The 18,954-nt window shown below is 43.6% G+C and overlaps 1 protein-coding gene across 3 annotated transcripts; it reads right to left on the bottom strand.

The window, feature by feature from the left end:
* Nucleotides 1–310: 310 nt before the first annotated feature.
* VAMP7 (vesicle associated membrane protein 7) lies at nt 311–18,435 on the bottom strand. Of its 3 annotated transcripts, none has more exons than XM_003208387.4 (8): nt 18,283–18,435; nt 13,260–13,418; nt 10,655–10,712; nt 10,019–10,156; nt 6,945–7,035; nt 6,325–6,392; nt 4,441–4,533; nt 311–3,771 (listed from the first exon to the last, which is right to left on the bottom strand). In XM_003208387.4, exons 2-8 carry the CDS (start codon nt 13,403–13,405, stop codon nt 3,703–3,705), a joined length of 663 nt encoding a protein of 220 aa, XP_003208435.1. In that variant the 5' UTR covers nt 13,406–13,418; nt 18,283–18,435; the 3' UTR covers nt 311–3,702. The 3 variants fall into 3 exon arrangements, with proteins under 3 accessions (XP_003208435.1, XP_019473773.1, XP_019473774.1); XM_019618228.2 differs by lacking the exon at nt 18,283–18,435 and adding an exon at nt 13,704–13,727; XM_019618229.2 differs by lacking the exon at nt 18,283–18,435 and adding an exon at nt 10,942–11,039 and having other exon boundaries at nt 13,260–13,338.
* Between the last annotated feature and the right edge of the window lie 519 nt (nt 18,436–18,954).

The raw sequence follows: 18,954 nt of genomic DNA, 5'->3' as shown, positions 1-18,954 counted from the left end.
AGCTAGCGAAAGGACAAAAAGGAAGGCTCATGTAACTGCTCATAAGACATACAGATGTGACTGAGTTCTCCTTCTCCCAACACTTCCCTTCCTGTCACCTCTTAAAGTGTCTGAGATGACCATTAGTAGACAAAGAGGCTTCTCACTGCTCCATGCTAAAGCCCTGAAGGTTGCTAGCACTGTCTTGAAGCTTTTCCTTCATGCAGAAGGTTCTTAAGCACTTCTGCCTGGTGGAAGAGCTGGAAACTCACTGTATTGAGCTCACCTTTCTGTGCACTGGCACAGTAAATAAGAGACTAGCACCATTTCATTTAGACTTTTCTATTGTTTGAGAGTTTTATTATGGTCTGTACAAAGGTAGGAACACGTCTGCATTTTCCATGCAGGACATTTTTCTGCAGTCTCTGAAGTTGAGACAGCTGCTACTGTTCAATCAGGTACTTAAGGAAAAGTAAAGAACGAAAGCTTTCTGAAGTAGTGGAAGTGTTTAAATATTTCAACATTGTATTCTAGTTAAATCTTATCAGGCATGTGATATTCTTTTTATGAGAGCTGCAAGACAGATGTACATATCAAACTGCTGCTGTAGACATTTCTAGACAGACCTGAGGCTAATACAGAAGCAAGCAAGAAAGTTAAGCAGGGTCTCATTCTGAGATTAGCTTCTGCTCAAAGTCATGGGCATTTTAAATATAGCCTGACACTGACAAGCACTTGAGGATGGCTCTCTTCTGAGGAAGGACAGCCCTCTGCTTTTGGTCCATAAATCAAAAGTGCTACACAGAATACTCAGCTCTGTAAATGCTACCAAACTAATGAGATGTTAATTCAGGATAAATCCCTTCATTCCCTTAGACATTTTCATACCGGGTGATTTCCTTTCATGTTCTGCCCTAGCAGCCATCATTAAGATGCAGTGTTTCTTTACCTCTAACCACGATAACTATTCACTGAACTTGAACAATTGCTGCAAGTTGAAGAGGAAATCTAACTCCCTCATGAGCCTACATCCAACACCTAACACTACAACACCTATTTAACATTCCTGAGGTAGATGAAAAGCTACTAAACTCTGTTTAACTTTTATTTTTAAACACAGAGGCTGAAGAGCAAGACAGTGAGCTTAGCAGCTGCTGCACTGAATCGGTCTGGCACAGCACAGGGACCTCTTCCAGGAAGGTAGGGTCTTCCCCACTATGACTAGAGAAAAGAAAGACTGTGCTCAGGACAGTGGGATTTCATCTTAAGTCACTGAAAATTGCCTTAAAACAATTTCTCAGATTGTAATGTAGCTTTCAAATAACACCACTACTGCCTTATCACTTCCTTTTATGTTCCCTCCACCCCTGCACATGAACTGAGCAAGCAGGCATCTCATCCCATGCATCTTTTAGCATCTCTGTCCTAGGTACTCATAGATACTGTGAGCTAAAACCAAGGAAAAACAGATTCTTCCCCTCACCATAAATACATAAATAAAGCCACTGTCAAGTCATGATAGGTTCTACCATCTGCATCAAAGCTAAGTCAAAATCCTCTCAAAGCTGAGATAACACAGCCTTTGCAGGAGCTGTGTCACAGCAGGGTTTCCCCACATGCTTTCTCAAGCAGCCACAGAGGGAGACACAAAGCTGGAAGCTGCAGCAGTGCACAGGGAGACCCACACCCCAGGTGCACACTGGTTTCCAAATAGCTCCTACATCCAGTGCCAGACAGCCTTTCACACAGCTAAGCAGATCTCCTTTCTGTACAGTAATTTTATTTACCCAGGTTAATTTTGTTTTTACACTAATGCCTCAGTGCATCCTTTAAAAGGAGAGGAAATCTTTAAAAAGTGTTTGTACATAAGACAACAAATCATAGAAATTAACACAGTAACATCAACAGTCCCTAAAACATGCACAATTGTACAGTGAGCTGTAGGTGGTTGTAAGGGTAAGGAGGAGATGAAGAGCTCTCCTTCACATCCACTTCCAGGTAAGACAAAGTCTTTCTCTGCTTTACAGTGTATTAATGCAGGGTACAAACAGGCCACAGTGTTGATCAGTTGGCCCTTTCTGGCTATGAAGGTTTGATTACCATTAGTTAAGTTTTAGCCTCGAAGTCACATCCAAAGAACCATGCAAGTTTATAGGAAAGCTTTACCTGGCACCTGCTGGAAAGTGTAACACACCAGGAAAGTCACATGAAGGAGCAGCCACTGAATGTCACTGCCCTGCCTGGCAAGCCTGTGTTGCAGGGCTCAGGGAACCCATGGCACCAAGTGCTGGAGTTTAGTCACCAAACTGAGCCTCAGTTTCCTGTACCTGCACAGCTTTCATTCACTGTCAGTTCCCCAGACCAAAGCAGTGCAGCTTCCTTATCAGACCATCTGATACTTGCACCAGATTTCAGTTGTTCCCAGGCTGCTGGCACATCCAGCCACAGTGCTGCCCTACACATTTGCTGTGCAGCACCTTCGCAAGAGTGGCCTGATGGGACAGAAACATGGTAATCACAGCTTCCAGCACCAGGCAAAGTAGTCCCTATAGGTACACACTTGATAGCAGCAAATTACCAGAGTACCCAATCCTACAGTTGGTAATAAGCCTTGGAGTTTTGGTGTTGTTTTTTTTGTGTTGTTTCTTTTTCCCCCCAGCATGAGTAGCTGTTACTACATCTGAAAGGCCTTTTCTGCTTCAGACTACAGAGAAAGGAACAATCCATTTAACTTCAACCTTCTGTCCTTCTCTGTCATTTTAGCACAAACCTTCAGAGTAGAAGCACAAGCAGCCAATATATGACACCTTATCAAGCCTGATTAATACATCAGCCTTGATCGGCTCCCATTTTCACTTTAGCAAGTGGTAATGTTAGTACTCATTTTAGTTCACCCTCAGAAGAACAGGAGAAATAACATGACAAAGAATATGCATTACTGCAACCTTAACTATACAGAACTATCTTCTTTACTGTATTATTTTAACCACAAATTAAAGGGGAAGAAGGAGAAAAAAAATGATGGTCAAGAGGAGGCATTTCAAAATGCTGAGGTGACCTATCACCCTCCTACCAACTGCTGAAAGACCACCAGGAAAAGGGAGATTTCATACAGAAGCAACACCTACATCTTACAGTGCGTAAAGCCCCAGCCCCAAAGCCATTCTTTTTGTTACTACTAATATTGCACTTGCAACCCCTACATGTTGAGCCACTACAAGAGGCCAGATGTGCAGGGAGGGGCACCTGATCTCTACGGTCTGTGGAAAATGGAAATACACCCATCTTGTGGCTCTCCCATTAGCTTGGCTCAGCCCACCTCAAACTATCCTCCAGTGTCATCCTCGTGGGTAGGACAGTTGCTAGCAGAGCTGTTCTCCACTTGCACACTCACATGAAAGTGCAAAGCTGCATGGACACATGGACAAGCATGCGTGTACCCTCCAGAGCTGGCGGTACCAGCTAGCTGAGAAGGTTGTAGGCGGGACAGAAAAGAAAAAAATCCCTTCAAGTAATTTAAAACAGCCCATTCTTGAGGTTACAGCTGCACGGAAGCAGCAACCGGCTGGGCCTGTTTGGGGTGATAAGGCAGAAAGTCTGAAGTCCTGGAGGGATGAAGAATGAGAAGGTGTCAGTAGTGAAAGATTGAGAGTTATTCTGTAGGTCACTTCTTCACACTGCTGTGATTCTCATCTCCAACTGACCAGCACCAGCTGTCTCTGGTTACTTCTGCACACAGCTTGGCCACGCAAGCCCACCGCAGGCAGCTGATACGATGATATAGATGATAACCTGGGGAAAGAAAACAAATGATTTCAATGGAGAATCCTGTCCTTCAGAAGTCAACTGGTGACGTGGCCTGGTATCAAAAGACAAGTCTGAAAACCCCAGGTTATAAGCACCCTAAAATAACTTGTCAAATGTCCTCCAGAACTTCACACTAAGACTTCTTTCTCCATGTCCATCCAGCAACAGGATGAGAATTTTCCTCCAGCAAAGGCTTCAGTGGTGACAAAGTACTTCACACACCCAATCTGAAATTATACTTCAGCATCCTCATGTTAGTGCTGTTCACATTCACTAGAGGCTGGAGGTATGCTATTCCAAGCTAAGTAATAAGTACCAAAAGGAATAAGGCCTAGAAAGCCAATACAGGTAGAGGAGCCACGAGGTCAATGCCTTAACTTTTAAGGAGTCAGCAGGGCAGGTGTTACTACAGCAAGCATCTGTAAGCTAGACAAAGTTGTCAAGAAAACATTTTCAAACACCTTGACAAGAAAAACTGCCTGCCACAATGCTCCTTTCTCCATATCTCACAGAAAACTTTAAAAACACTTGTTTTAGAGCTAAGACCATACCAAGTATGAGTTAGTGCAGGTTTGATGACAGCAGTACACTATTAGCATTTTCCAATAGCTAAGCTTGTCTTAAGAGCTAAAGGTTATTATGCTCCATACTTACAATTGATACAATGATTATGATGATGGTAAGCTTGAGGTTCTTCATACACATGGCTCTAGCAAGGTTCCTGCTGGTAGTTTTGAAAGTGACGGACTAGAAGAGAAAGTAAAACAGCTGTTTTATTCCATGATCTACTGCAGAGAAAGCTGCATCCCAAGCAGCCAGATGAAGAGGCCCATACCCATACCACCCTACTTCCCTAATAAACCAAACCTCTGCAGTTATCTCCTCCAGATCCATTTAACTCCTGCAGTTACAATAATGCAAAGCCAAACTGGCATCAAGGGAAAGTTATCTCCTATGCTACTTTAAGGAGAAGATGAAAGAAAGCAAAACAACAGAAGTAATACTGAATCTAGAACCAGCTTGGGTTTGTACTTTCCAGAAGTCAGCTTGGGAAAAATTGGGCATAGGACATCATCAGGTCTGTCAGCTGCCCACAAGGTTTAGTTTACCTTGGACTACTTCTGGATGTGTTCTCCTTTGACTTGCAAGCTTTGGGGAACTGAAGTACTCAAAAAATATGTAAGTAATTATTGATCTTTATTCTTACACTCAACATCAGTTCTACTCTAGCTACAAAAGTAACTCCTTTAATACCAGAACTTCACCCCCATCACTTTCCCGAGCAGCTCATGCAGAGATACCTGCACACAGAAAGGCTGCAGCATCCAGACTGAGCCAACTCAGCAGCACACTCTGCTGGTTATTTTCAGGCTTTCTCCACAAAGCACCTCCCAGACTTTTCAAGCGAGACATCAAGCAGAGCTGCGTCCCTACTAATGTAATTTCAACTCAACGCTGACTTCCATGTTAAGTTACTAACCGAACTCTGGAAACACTTCTCTCACTTAACTGTGCAGTTTCTAGGTATGGAAGCAGAGTACTGGCTACTGACAACTGTCCTGGCACAGACACTGCAGCAACACCCCTCATATCTCAGCCCAGACCAGTTCTCCAGAGGTCAGGACTGCTTTGAGTACTGGCTTCTTCAGACCTCCCTGCCAAAAGGAAGACCTTGCTGCTGCTGAGAAAGATGTTTGGGTACACCACTCTGGTAGTAAAGACTCATGTGGGAGTGATAAACTGGTTCACTACTCTTGAAAACTTCAACCTGAATTTCCAAGGACTCACCAATGAGCTGTAAGACATTCAAACTAACACCACATTCCATTCATTCATTCTCTGCATTGTTTCCAACAACAAATATTCACAGTAAGCACATGTGACTTCAGACTAACTGAAGAAGGAATTCCAGTCCTTTTGTCTAAGGCATTACCTGAGCTTAGACTACTTACTGCCACCACCTGAAGTAGTGAGGTTCAAACACTCAGTGCAGGAGGACAGTATTCCCAGCTGGGTAATTGCAAACACCTCTAGCTCATCTCTCTAAAGCATGACAATATTTTTGCCAGCTCTGAAATGTATACATATCCATCAGTCCCATACAGCACACACTGGCAATCTATAGGGTTGAGGACTGCATCTGAGGGTGCCAAAGGAATCAGGCCCCAAGCTAGGACCCACAGAAGATGCTGAATCAGGTCTAGGGATTTCCAGGGAATAGTCAGGAAAACTTCCAGGCTATATGTAGGCCACTTGACCAGACAACATATGCTTTATAGTTACATTCAATGTGATGACTTAGTAATTTCTCACTTACTTTACCCCTTCATCCTGTTAAGGAGCTGCAAGGCTGACATGTAGCTGGTTAAACAGCCATGCAGGGGGGGAAATAAGACAGGACTTGTTTCTAACACAAGGAAACGTTACTTTAAGGTGCTTTAATGTTTGTTTAATAGGGGCTTTAGATGATGCTCTTTGATGAGCAGAACAGCTGCAGGACCACTAATTCCCCATTTTAAAGTTCTTCCCCAAACTTACAGAATCCACGAGATTCTCTGTTTTATCGATCAGCAACTCCAGCTTCTCTCCTCTCTGTGCCACGAGGTCTGGAGAAAGAGAAAAATCCCAATCTGTAAGTAGAATCCCAGCACGAAAAGCTGCTTCTAATACCCAAAGCTCAGCTGAAAGCCAGGAGGAGCTCCTGGCAGTGGTTTCTGAAATGATAAATAGCCCTCAACCTTTCTGAGATTTCAAAGCAGTGGTGCTTAAGGAGCAATATCACATTCTGGCACTAAATCCACTCAATTTTGGTCAGTTCCACATCTAGGTCTTTAAGTGGTCAGATTTGTCCCAGAGTCCAACTGGACAAAATGCTGAGAAGCATTTTCCTCATAGCAGCTGCAGGAAGGCAGCAGCGACAGAGACAAAACCCAGAGCACACTGCACCTCAGTGCAAGCTGTGCAAGTTCCCACCAAGCTGTGCTCTCACCACGTCCAACACAAGTAGTGGACTGCAAACTCAGAGCTCCCCAGCCCCTTTAACCATCGCTAGGAGAGGACAGCCCACCACCAGCTCCACTCTCAGTAACTCTCCCTGCAGGATCACCATTCTGGATGAATGGAATGCTGCATGCATGGCACAAGAACAAGCCAGATACCTATGTTTCGAACCATGATTCCTTTAAGTTCATCAACTTGGGCTTGTGTCTCTGCTACCTGGTCAGTGCCCTTGCTCTCCGAGTGGTATTTCTGTAACAAATGAACAGTCAGTGAAAACAAGGATCCTCAACATAGCACTTCACACAAAAAAGGAATCTCCTGTTCCTTACTGTGCAGGGCAGAGGACATACATTTGAGATTCCAATTTACCTGAGACATCTACAACTGTGTGAGAGACCCAAATCCAATTTGTCAGCCCCTCACAGGTCACACGTGCCCACCTACTCCTGCACTGCAGCAGTTGTGCAGCAGACAAGTGCCTGCAACTTCCAGAGAATCCAGGAGTAACAGCCTCTTTAGGAAGTTAAATCACATTTGTAGCAAGGGAAGTTAACTCACTGTTCCCACTCCAGACATCCTTCTGTTGTCTTTGTAATTGATCACAGCTTTACACAATCCTCTCTACTTCTCTATAAAACATAAAGAGCCCCGCGATTACACAAGCAGGACAGAATGCATCTGTATCTGTAAGTGAGCATCAAGCAGGAGCTCCAGCAAGAGTGAAGAGGGACTGCAAAATGGAAGAACCACATGAGGTGTTTAAAATGGTCAGAGTTGCCTAACTGCTCTTCCTGTAAAGCAGACGTAAGCAGCTTTTGGGACCACAAGTGAACCTGTGGTGAGCTGGTAGGTGGGAGAAGTGCTAACCAACATCCCCAGGTTAAAAGGAGTCTCACAATGGTTTCAGAATGAAAGGAAGGGAATTGAGGTGAAATCAATATTGTCTAAGTAAGTTCTGCTATTCTGGGACTAAGTCTGCTGTCCTCAGAGGTCCTTTGAAGTCAAGCATCACCAGCCACAGCTCCTACTGTCCTGCTCCCTAGGTCACCTCCCCAAGGAACAAGTATCTCTCACAAAACTCATGGATGAACTTTTGTCTTGCTCTAAACTTGCAGCTGCCACACTTGTATCTGAAGGCTTCACAAAGCACCTCCTAAGAAGAAGCCATCTGAACAGACCTGCTGACAGTAGTGGCCAGGACTTGTCTCTGCTGTACTTGGTGACAACCCACATGGCTTCTTAAACCCCAATCTTCTCCTGAATAAGTGTTCACTTTGCATCCATTTCTGAACACATGGGAAGCAAAAGCCTAGTGCTCTAACAGCATTCACATACTCATGTCATAACTGATGGGTATAGCACTGAAAGTAACAGTTCCTTTAAAAAATGAAAAACAAAGAAGTTTGGCTTTAGGAGAAGTTGCAGAACTGGCATGCTACCTGAGCTGGTCACTGGTTTTACTGGAAGCATGGCCTCCCTTTTCAACATTATGTGTGTGATATGCTTGAGTAACAGCACAATCTCTGAATGTCACATGATCTCTACACTCAGCATCACACCAGTTAAACTCCTTCAGTAACTTCTGTAACCACCTTGATAGCAGTCCTGTTCTCCCACTACACAAAGCACGAGATCGTTAGGGCTCTAATCTTCAGAAGCTGGGGGAACAGCTTTCCGCCATCATTTAACTTGGATTAAGAATTATTAGATGCCTGGATTTCATCAATATGCAAAAGCTAAGGTAAGCAGCTCTACTTCATGCTTTAGAGAAATGAAAATGCTGGGATTTTTAGAGGGATAACACCACCATGGCCCTGAACACCGCCTGGCTCTTCTGATAAGGCAGAGCATTAAGCTGATTCCAGCCAAAAACTGCTTATATTTTGATGAATCATCACTTTGTGTAGTTTCTGTTTCCACACATCAAGGGCTGGTAGAGGAAAAAGCTAACTTCCTATCTGTGATAGGACTGAATATCTAATTTATTACACACAATCCAATGGGCTCTTCTGAAGACATGCTGGCTTTATTATTCATTGCTTTCTGCCTACTGCATAAGTTGAAGAACAGATTTTGCAGTGCAGGATGTGCAACCTCACAAGCTATGAATCATCTCCGTTCATCCCTGACAATACCAGCACAACTGATTCCTTTCATAACATCCAATACAACCTTCAAGAAGCAACAGCACAAGTGCACATCCTCCCTTCACCTTCCACCCCAAAACACAACTGTTACTGCTGGTGAGTGTTACAAGTTTGCTTAGTTTCTGCCCTTACACCAGTTGTGCTGCCAGGTGACCAAAGGACCTCCTCTCCTGCATCCAGAACGTCTCCAAACCTGGCATTTTTAGAAGATGAACAGGAAAAAGGAAAGCTTTGAGGGCAGCAGCCTCAGTGCTTACACATCAGCCACAGCAAAGCAGACTGAGAGCCTCCTACACATCTTGCATACAGTACCAGCTGTAGCTGTCCCAGATACAGCCTGCAAACAAGCTCTGAAAACCAAGGTTCCAAGGACATCTTCCTTTTAATTTAAGGCAGGTCTCAAAAAATAGCACCACTCGAGTTACAAAATTGTTGTCAATTAAGAGCTCTAAAAAACATGATGAATTTTAAGCAGAAGACTCTAAACAACTCTAACTTCTTTTTTTAAGTTGCTGTCTTGGGAATGGAAGTCCTTTCTGCATCCATACAAGTGATTCTGTACACAGAACCTGCCATGATCCAAGCCCAGTGTTCTTGCCTCATGAAAATGAAACAGCACCGTAAACAAATACCCTACCACACCCCAGCAGCATGCCACAGATTACCATGAAGTAAGAGGGAGAGAAGCAAGGAGCAGTTTGGAATTACTAGATACTCAAATTTTGAACCCTAGTTCAATTGAAAAAGCAGCATGCATTTATCTTGCTCATAACAGTGAGGAGATCTTAGAATGGAGAGCCAACTGGAGCTGGCTTTGAGATTTCAAATGCTATCTTTAAGATCTCATCTCAAGTTCAGCTATGCAGTGCAAATAATGAATACATCACTATTAACCCCAGCCCCTTTTGATCACAGAAGCAGTAAAGCAACTCAGCTGTAGAGAACACACAGTGAATGCAGTAAATTCCTCTGCATTCACATACAAACTCAGTGCGGTTCTTTAGGTACAAATGAAAAAATATAGGAAGACCCTGTGAGGAGAAGTTTAACTTGCCAAAGCAATCTCATTTAGCAACAGAACTCACCAGCTGTGCAGCTAAGACACTGGAGAACTCGCTGTTCATTGCATAGGGAAGGGCTGTCTGTGCTCTTGAGCCATACGTGGTCTGAAACCTCTTCTTGATTTCATTCAGGAAGTTGAAGGCCCTGGAACGTTCAAAGTCCTAGGAGAGAACGAACAGACCACATCCAGAGCCAGTCAGATCATGAAGTGTATGCAGCATATAGCCAGTCCAAAACCTACAAATATTCATTTTTAGACAGGCACGCTGTGCATAATTCTACAGGAACTCTACAGGACTTGGCTGCTTACTCTGCGTTTTTAGCAGCAGCCAGACTCCAGACACCTTCCTGGACATCAGCTGGAAGCAGATACTACTGAAGTATATGTAGATCTAATTTTGTGTCTAATATCTTTTCCTGTGAGGAAGATGATTTTGCTTTAAATAAGAACTGAACCTCAGAGATACTTATTCACATGCATTTGAATTTCAGGCCTAGGCTTCAGAGCCGCGTTCTCACTGCCATCAGTTAAAAGCTCCAATGGAATAAAACCCATCTGCAATTAGCACCCATTATTGATTTCTCATTGACATATATACAGAAAAAGCTAAAACTCATAAAAAGCCTGTGTGTGCAATAGCTATAACCAAAATACTTACGTCATCTGTGATGCAGAGGTATATAATCCTATCTTGGCAGATGTAATGAAACAGATAACTGCAAAGAGGGGGAAAAAAACCTAAGTCATTAAAAGCTGCCACAAGAAGAAGAGAGATGACAGAGAAGATGCTGGTATCTGTGTTGAATTTAGGGGCTGGAAAAAAGAAGAGGAGCAAATTCCAGTTACCCTACAGCAAGTCACACAGATGCCAACACACTCCAGCTATCTTTGTCAGATGCCAAGCATTTATCTTCTACCAGCTACACTAAATAAGAGACAACTTACACGTAAGTAATAACTGCCATCATGCACTTTGCAGCACCTCACACTTCACAGCAACTTTGTGCTGCCAAACTTCAGTTCCATGTTCTTCCACCTACTTACTTGTGGGGAAAAAAAAAAAACACCTTGACATAATAAATGGGGGTAAGATTATATCTAATCCTGCTGTCTGTATACAAGCACCCCACATATAGTGAACTTGTGAGATTATCTGCAGTTGAGTGGAGTGACAAGGAAGTTAATGCTTCAATGAACCTCATTGGTACAGTGACTTGCTTCTTTAGCCATGTTGCACAGCTTTGGGTTTTTATTGCAAAGACTACAAAACAAAAGCAGTCAAATAAGAAAATGAATTTAAGAGAACAACTATCAGGCTAAACAGGCTTGAAGCATGTGGTTGCATTCTCTTATTCACATAAAGATGCTTTGAGAGATGCTGAGTAAACAGATGCTTGTTAAATGCAACTCTGGCTAACCTGAAAGACAGTGCACACCAGTTCAAAGCCGTATCTTCCTCTCAAAGTGAAACCAAGCTGTTATTTCCAGGCCCACGAGAAAAAAAACAACATCCCATCAACTTACCTCATAGAGTATTAAATCCAACCCAGAACCAATGCAGATGGCTCACTGGCTTTAGCTGTCCTCTTTTTTTTTTTTTAATTTTTAAGTGATGCTATCTACTCTCCACCACCATTTAGACCTCTTTTACAGATTCTAGAATAAAATCATTGTAATGTGTACATTGCATTGCAGTTGCCTTCTGCAGCTTTAAGGGCAGAACACAGTCTTTTTTTTTTTTAAACAACTTAGCATAAAGCTGCTCCTTATCTACAGCTGTTGTTCCTTTTCCTAAAGGGAGAAGTAAAGCTTATTCCAACACTGCCTTTAAGTCTCCCCAGGATAGAAAAATCTTAAGGGCAGAAACAGAAGAACACCAAGAACAACTGATGCTAGAAAGCTGACTTTCCTTGGAGGTTACCTGAAAGGCCCAGAAGTTCTTAAAAATAGAACAACAACAATGACAGATTCTGACCAAAGAGGCTGTTCTTCAAATGCACAGGAAAAGCAATGTCAATAGAAAACCTGTCAGAAGAGACTTGAGCAGAGGAGACACTGATACTAGGCTCAGTGCCTGGAGTGCTCTTCTGCAGTGTGTTTGTAGCAGAAATGCTAAGTCACAGCTTGAAGCAGTGATTGAGCACCTGGTGGGAAGGCAGGGCCAACCCAGGGGAGCTCAGGTGCATGCAATGTACCTGAATGACAGGACAGGGTGGAGCCCAGGATCCACCCCTTCCCAGACTTCATTTAAGGGTTGGCAGTGGAAGTAACGATATCTTCCTCAAGATCCCTGCCTATCTGAGCTCTTCCAAGGGTCAGCAAGTTTCCTTCCTTTGTTTCTGTGTCTATAGCTGCTGCATTCGGGCCTGTTCTCACTTGCTGCAACCACAGACTTTGCCACCCCCCTATTATTGCTATACTTTCCATCACATTATAGCATTACAATGTTGAATCCTCATTAAGTCTTAAGTAGTGAGCAAACGATTATCCACTTCACAGCATGCTTTGTAGGCACAGATGCAGTGATTAATTACCTCTCAGTGTTCCCACCAAAGAACAGTGAACCTCTATCACAATTCAAGTTTTCAACTGTAAGAACACTGTGGCACTCCTGCAGCTCAGTTTTGTGAATGGTTGAACAGCACTTGAGGCAAAGGTAAAACAAAAGGAAATGACTTTGCCCTTAAAATTACAGTAGAAAATGATTCAGCACACAGAGTACTTAAAGAACAGGCACCTTCCTCTGAAAGCTCTTCCCCAGGGTCTCTTAGTACTTGCAAGGCAGGGAAGGACACAAGAAGACTACCTGATTTGTTATCTTTTGAATCTTCAGGCAGCCAAAATGGCTTTAACACAACAGCATGGACTCAAAAGGCACTCAAAAGAGAACTGAGTAACACAGAGCACTGCTAAATCGGTGTTCTCTGCAGTTCTATTGTTAATTTGCAGCACATTAACTTTTGTACTCCACATATGCAATAGAGAAGAAGCACAGTGCCAGGAGATATTGCATTCAAATGCTCTTTTTTGCCAACTGCTACCCGAGGACTGGTCAGAGATCTGCATAAGCCTTCTCTCCCAGCAACTGCATTTGTGGTACCTCAGGATGACTCTAAAAGATACTGCCTGTAAGACTTATCATCAAGCAATCAGGATGCACAACTGATCTGAGAACAACTGAATTTTGCTACATCCATTTACTGCTATCCTCATGCACGTTAGCTAGTCTCTGCTCCGATACCCAGATGGGAAACATCACTCACTTCCCATGTGAATAGGTCAGTTTGTTGTTTTCAGAAGGTATCTTCGCCAGGATCTGCTCTGTCACCTCCAGGAAGTTTCCTCCACACCAGGCATGCTTGGCAAGGATGGTTGTGCCCCTCGCCACAACAGCAAAAAGAATAGCCATGGCTTCACGCGATCTGGAAATAAAAACACCGTAAGAATTAGGTTTGTGTTATTTGACAGAAAAAAAACATTGCAGTCTCAATAACAGCTTCTCAGCCCTCAGCATAAAGGGAAGGAAGCATAAATGTAATCAACACTTCACCAATATATTGCTACTAGAAAGCTTCTCTCTTTTTCCCCCTTCAGGTTCTGTTCAGAATATCGGTAAGACCACAGTCACCTCCAAAAGAGTTGGTTTGCTTGCTTTAAACTGCTACTGCACACTGTCTTACAGTCAGTGACCCCATAATGAATTTTACCTATGTTGTTTTCACCCAGATTTCTAGCTTCTTTTTGGTTGTTTTCAATTAACCCGTCAGGTTTTTCTTGCTTCTCAGAGAGGCTGCCGGCAGCCAGCAAGCTACACACTTCAGAAAGGAAACAGTTGTCTTGCAGCTATGTAAAGAGCAGTTCCTCACAAAGACCAAGCCCACTGTCTCTGTCAGATGACTTCAGTTCAAGAGTAGTACCTTGGACTTGGTTGCTTTCAAACTCGAGCAGAAAAGCTGCTGCTTGATCAGTCACACCACGCATGTCTACTTTTTACAAAGAGACATTCACTGATGCACCAAGACTTCTATAAGAGCACACAATCTGCAGATCTCAAAGCGAGGGAGCAACATTTGCAGACTGATTATCTACAGTAACACTTTCTACAAGCCAACGTTCTTGCGTATATATCAAACCATACAGATTACAAGATGCAAGTGTTTGAGAGCCAGACTTCTGTGAAGTCAGAGGACAATCACATAAAGGGGCACACTTAACCAAGCTCAAGTATCATCAGATTGAGCTAACAACAGACCTAAGATTGAACATGCGAAACCACGTCACACCACAGCTGTGACATCTGCTTGGTTGATTCAGTACATCCATAAGCCTCTTTTCTGCTTATAGAAGACCTTTGACCCTACCAAAAAAAGAAAAAATACCTAATTTTCCCCTTTGCATCTAACTACCCTGATATTGCCTGATTTGTGTTGTGCATAGAAACCTCTGCATTCTGGCTGGAAAGATCACACACCAACTTCACTGCAAGCAAATAGCTCAGAGACTTCTCTAGAAATTAGGTACAACAGATTTAGCTTCAGGATCCAAAGACCTCAGGCAGAAAGACTGAATATAGGCTACTGGCAGTCAAACTTTCTACCTGTCTGGTACTGAAGGAAGTGATTGCACTGAAAGATCTGTCTGCTTTCATTTGGACTGAAGCACAAGAGATTAGAGATTACAGCAAGAAGGGAAAAGACAGATCAAGAAACACTGGGATGTTAACAAGATCATGAAGTTAAGATATCATTGCTGCACTGGGTTCACAGTTCTGCTGCCTGACAGATTCAGGCTTGGACAGCAACAGGTAATCTCCTCAGGTATAAGAGATCAAGACTGGAGAGGAAAAAAATAAACCTGGGGATTGATTCAGACAAGACACTCCTCGATTTTACTGCAGACTTTAACTTAATCACCTGGGAGCACCAGTGAGTTCAGAACCAGCACCATCTATAGGAACAGAAGGCAAAGGATTAGTTTGACAAGAGCAAAGCAAACAAAGCAGGAAGCAGAGCAGTAAACTTCCTCAAATAACACTGTTCCAGAGCATAGCACCCAGCAAAGTGCATTCTAGAAAAACTGAGTTTGTAGTGTCAATAAAGGTGAAGAGAGAACACACAGAAAGGCTCGTGCTACGCAGACAGAAGTCTTTGCAAATGCTGTTCCTGACAGGTACTGCTAAAAGGGACCAACAACTGAAGCACCAGAGCACTGCAGAGGGGCTGCAGACCCTCTCAAGTTGATCTGCTTCTTTCACTTCCTCTTGGCTTGAAATTTGCACCCTTGCACGTACCATATCAATTCTACCAGAGATACAGGGAAAGCCCCTTGACCTGCTTTGCATGGCAAGCTTCTCATTTACCCTATCTCAGAGCAAGCCCTATTTTCAGAACAAAGACAACTTGTTGCATTTACCTACTGTTCTTTCCAGGATCACTTCATTTGTCCTCACTGCGCTGCACCCAAGTACTCACCACTTGTTTCCCCTCCCATCACACTCACCTAGGTCTCTGCTTCACCTGAAGATGGCTTAGGGATTTAAACCAGATTTATATCCAGCTGACGCACAAAGATTGTCAGGAAGGAGGAGGGTGAGGGGTGTCCACACCAGCAGTCCCCTTTTACTGCTGCTGAAAGAACTGGGTGTGAAAACAGCTGTTTGCATGACTGATCACCCTCCCCTCCAAGATGGAAAGACTTAAAAATGTCAGTAGACAGAGGTAAAAAAAACAAAACAAAACAAAACCAGCTGGGTTTGTGTTTCCTCCCTCACTTGCAGGCTCACAAATGCCCTCTAACATCAAGCCTGCCAGCGTTACAGAAAAAAAAGTCACCACATTATTTTGGATCTAAGAAGTTCTGGAGACGATCTTTGAAGGCAGAAACAAATGGTGCTTATTATGGTCAATCAGTGTCAATATCCACCTGAAGACTGTGGCAGTCAGAATACAGAAAAGCAAGGCTGACACAGTTCTTCCCTACTTCACCAAGTTCAACTGGAAAGCACATCATATGACAAGCAGAGAGCCACGTCATTTGCAAAGCCATTTACAAATCTAACCACAGTATTTCCTTCCAGCATCGCTGAGCCAGCCTGCTGGATCTCATCTTGCCTAGAGTGCTTTAGAGCTGCCCCTGTACAGAAAACCCAAACCTCTCTCCAGAAAAATGCACCTAGAAAAGCCTAGGGACTGCTGAACACACAAAAACACCAATGCAAAATACCTGAGGGCACACCCAGCACTGAGATCTCTGACATCCTGCCACAAAGGACAGAAAGTGCCAGCCCAGAACATCTTCTCTTTAAGCTAGCCTCACAAATCAGCCACACAGAGGATGACAAGTAGCCACAGATTTCAGTAACATTTTGCTGACCTTGGCCTCCAAAAGCTTCTCAGCTCCTCAAAGCACACTGCTACAGACACACAATTCAGAGGGTCATAAAGTGACAGTAAGTCAAGACTCATCTATTTCCAGCTAAGCACAAGCTGAGTGAGTTACTGATCACAAGTCCTCTCTCTGCAAATTTGAAGGCTTTGCTATTACTCGTGTAAGATAAGAATATTTGGACTGAATAGAAAGTGGGATTACTCAGAGTTAAGGCACAAAGGAATAAGTAACTTTCGGGAAGCTTTCTGCAGGAGCCACCACCTCCACCTGAAGAAACTAAAGCAGAAGAAAGGACAAGCCACAAAACATACCCAACGAGTTTTTAGTTTTTTCCATCCCTGTCTATACTTTGATACCTCCAGTTAAATGTTTATCAGAGACAAGAGCACCCACATGGCTGATTCTGATCTTGCAAAAAGAAATGATTAACTGCCATGCAACTGTTCTTAGTTTCTCCTGATTAAAGGAACAGCAGCTCATTCTCTTCTGACAGGGCCACAGAGAAAGAACACAAACATTTTCCCAGGAAAAAAAAAAAATTGAAAAGGTGCCCTCTCCTACACCTTAGCTTTGACTGCTTTAGCCAGAAGATGCTAACTACACAAAATACACTTTGTTCTGTTTTCTACACACGTTACAACTCTTCAGCAGGGGTCTGATCTCTTCAGCAGGTACCAGTGAGGAACAGCTGGTCACCACAACCCAAATAATTTGTGAGCAGCACAATGATTTGCAACAACATTAGCTAAAACAAGAGTTCATATAGCCATGCCAGATGAGACCCACCAGCGTACAGACATCTGCAATACTTCGTCCAGTTCAGCAAGAGAACCAGGACGGCACTGGTAGAACAGCAGGTCACAGCCAGGGACAAACAAACACAGCTAAGCCTCTTGAGCAATCAGGTGACTGACAAAAAAAATATCTAGAAACAAATCTGTTTACAGCACAGCCACTCAATGAACAGCATGAATACAAAGGAGCAGTTGCAAAACCAAGCAAAACCTCTGAATTCACAGCTCTCTGCCTGACTTTGGAGTCAGTAACCACTTACTTTGTAAGTCACATTTCCTCTGCTTTCAGCAGAATGTTTTAAGTAAAACAGATTAGCAGTGAGCATAGATTTTTCTCTCCAAACAGGGTCACATCCAATTCTATAAAAACCATTCATTACTTTTGTTATTAATAGAAATCCATTGCAAAGCCAGAAAACAGCTTTTTTTTATCAGTTACAGGAGAGTCAGGAATCAAATCCATTAGAATACAATCCCTTTTGCCCCTTCATATAACCTAAAGAAAACAACTGGTTTCTAACTCAAAGATGGCTGGAAATAACTAAGTCTAAACCTTCCTAAAAGGAAGGAATCAAACTCATGCAGGGATACCAGATAGGTATCGCAAGGAAGGGCTCCAAAATAGGAAAGAGAGGGGAAGGAGGCTGCATTCCTCAGCCAGAAAACACCACAGACCCAAGGAGCTCCTTAGGCTGTGTCAGAAGCACTGGGCAGACAGTGGAGATGTACAAAGGTGATCTGAGTGTTGCACTCGTATCCCAGTGACTACTAAAGCATTGCAAGTCATGCTGCAAATTGCTGCATGCTGCTGCTTACAAGTTTTCTCCCCTGACAGTTGACAGGAAGGTAAGAAATTCCTGCAACATCTTAAAGAATGATAAATATATAGCTTCAATCTTCAATGCAGCGTTTAACATTTCAGCACTGAAGCCCCCAAGCACAGCAGATAACATTATTTTCAAGTGAGATGAAAACAACTTGTCTGTTGCTCTGACTTCACAGAAGGTGTAGAATAAGCTATTAGATGCAGCCAGCACAGCTGGAACAAGAAGTCAAGAGAGAGAAATGGTGCTTATCCTCTGTCACTCAGCAATGCTGCCCTCACCAGTCAAGGGGAACTGTTAGTCCTTCTTCTTGAACAAAACATTCACAGCCTCAGCGCTCAGAGGGACGGAGGAAGTCACTGCTTGTATTTCCAGAAATCCTCTGCACAGAAAACAAGGGGCATCACATTACTACTGGCTTTAAGTGTGAAACAAACGTAGGTGTTGCAATTCTGAAAGCTGCAATAAAAAAGATCGTTTAAATACAATGAATTCAGCAGAAAGCAGCTGAAGCTTCCCTTTAACCCTTCCTTGCCTTCTGCACGTTATTTCTTTAACTGCTATCCCAACCGTGAGCCCAGCAGCTTAGCCGGGCATTTGAAGCCCGAGGAGCACCAAGTTCGAGCAGTGCTGAGCAGAAGTTCAGCTTCCTCTCGGAGCACACAGCTTGTTTGCGGCACCTCGGCACGATCACAGCGCTGGGTGAGGTAACCCCGCTGCTCTCCCACCCCCACCTGCCGGAAGGCAACAGGACACAACGCGCAGGACGGTAAAGCAGCGAGATATCTAAGCTCTCCGCAGAGATAACGCAGCCGGGTGGGCACCCGCACACGGCTACAGCATCGTCACCCGCCCTGCGACCCCAGCCCCTAAGAACAACCGTTCATCCACCGGCACCCAACCCTTACAGCCCCCGCCATCCCCTGCCCGAAGCCCTAAAGCGGCTACCAGCC

This window comes from Meleagris gallopavo, chromosome 9 (genome assembly GCF_000146605.3).
Source record: "Meleagris gallopavo isolate NT-WF06-2002-E0010 breed Aviagen turkey brand Nicholas breeding stock chromosome 9, Turkey_5.1, whole genome shotgun sequence".
NCBI classification, from domain to species: Eukaryota; Metazoa; Chordata; class Aves; order Galliformes; family Phasianidae; genus Meleagris; species Meleagris gallopavo.
This window is presented reverse-complemented; position numbering and strand designations above follow the sequence as displayed.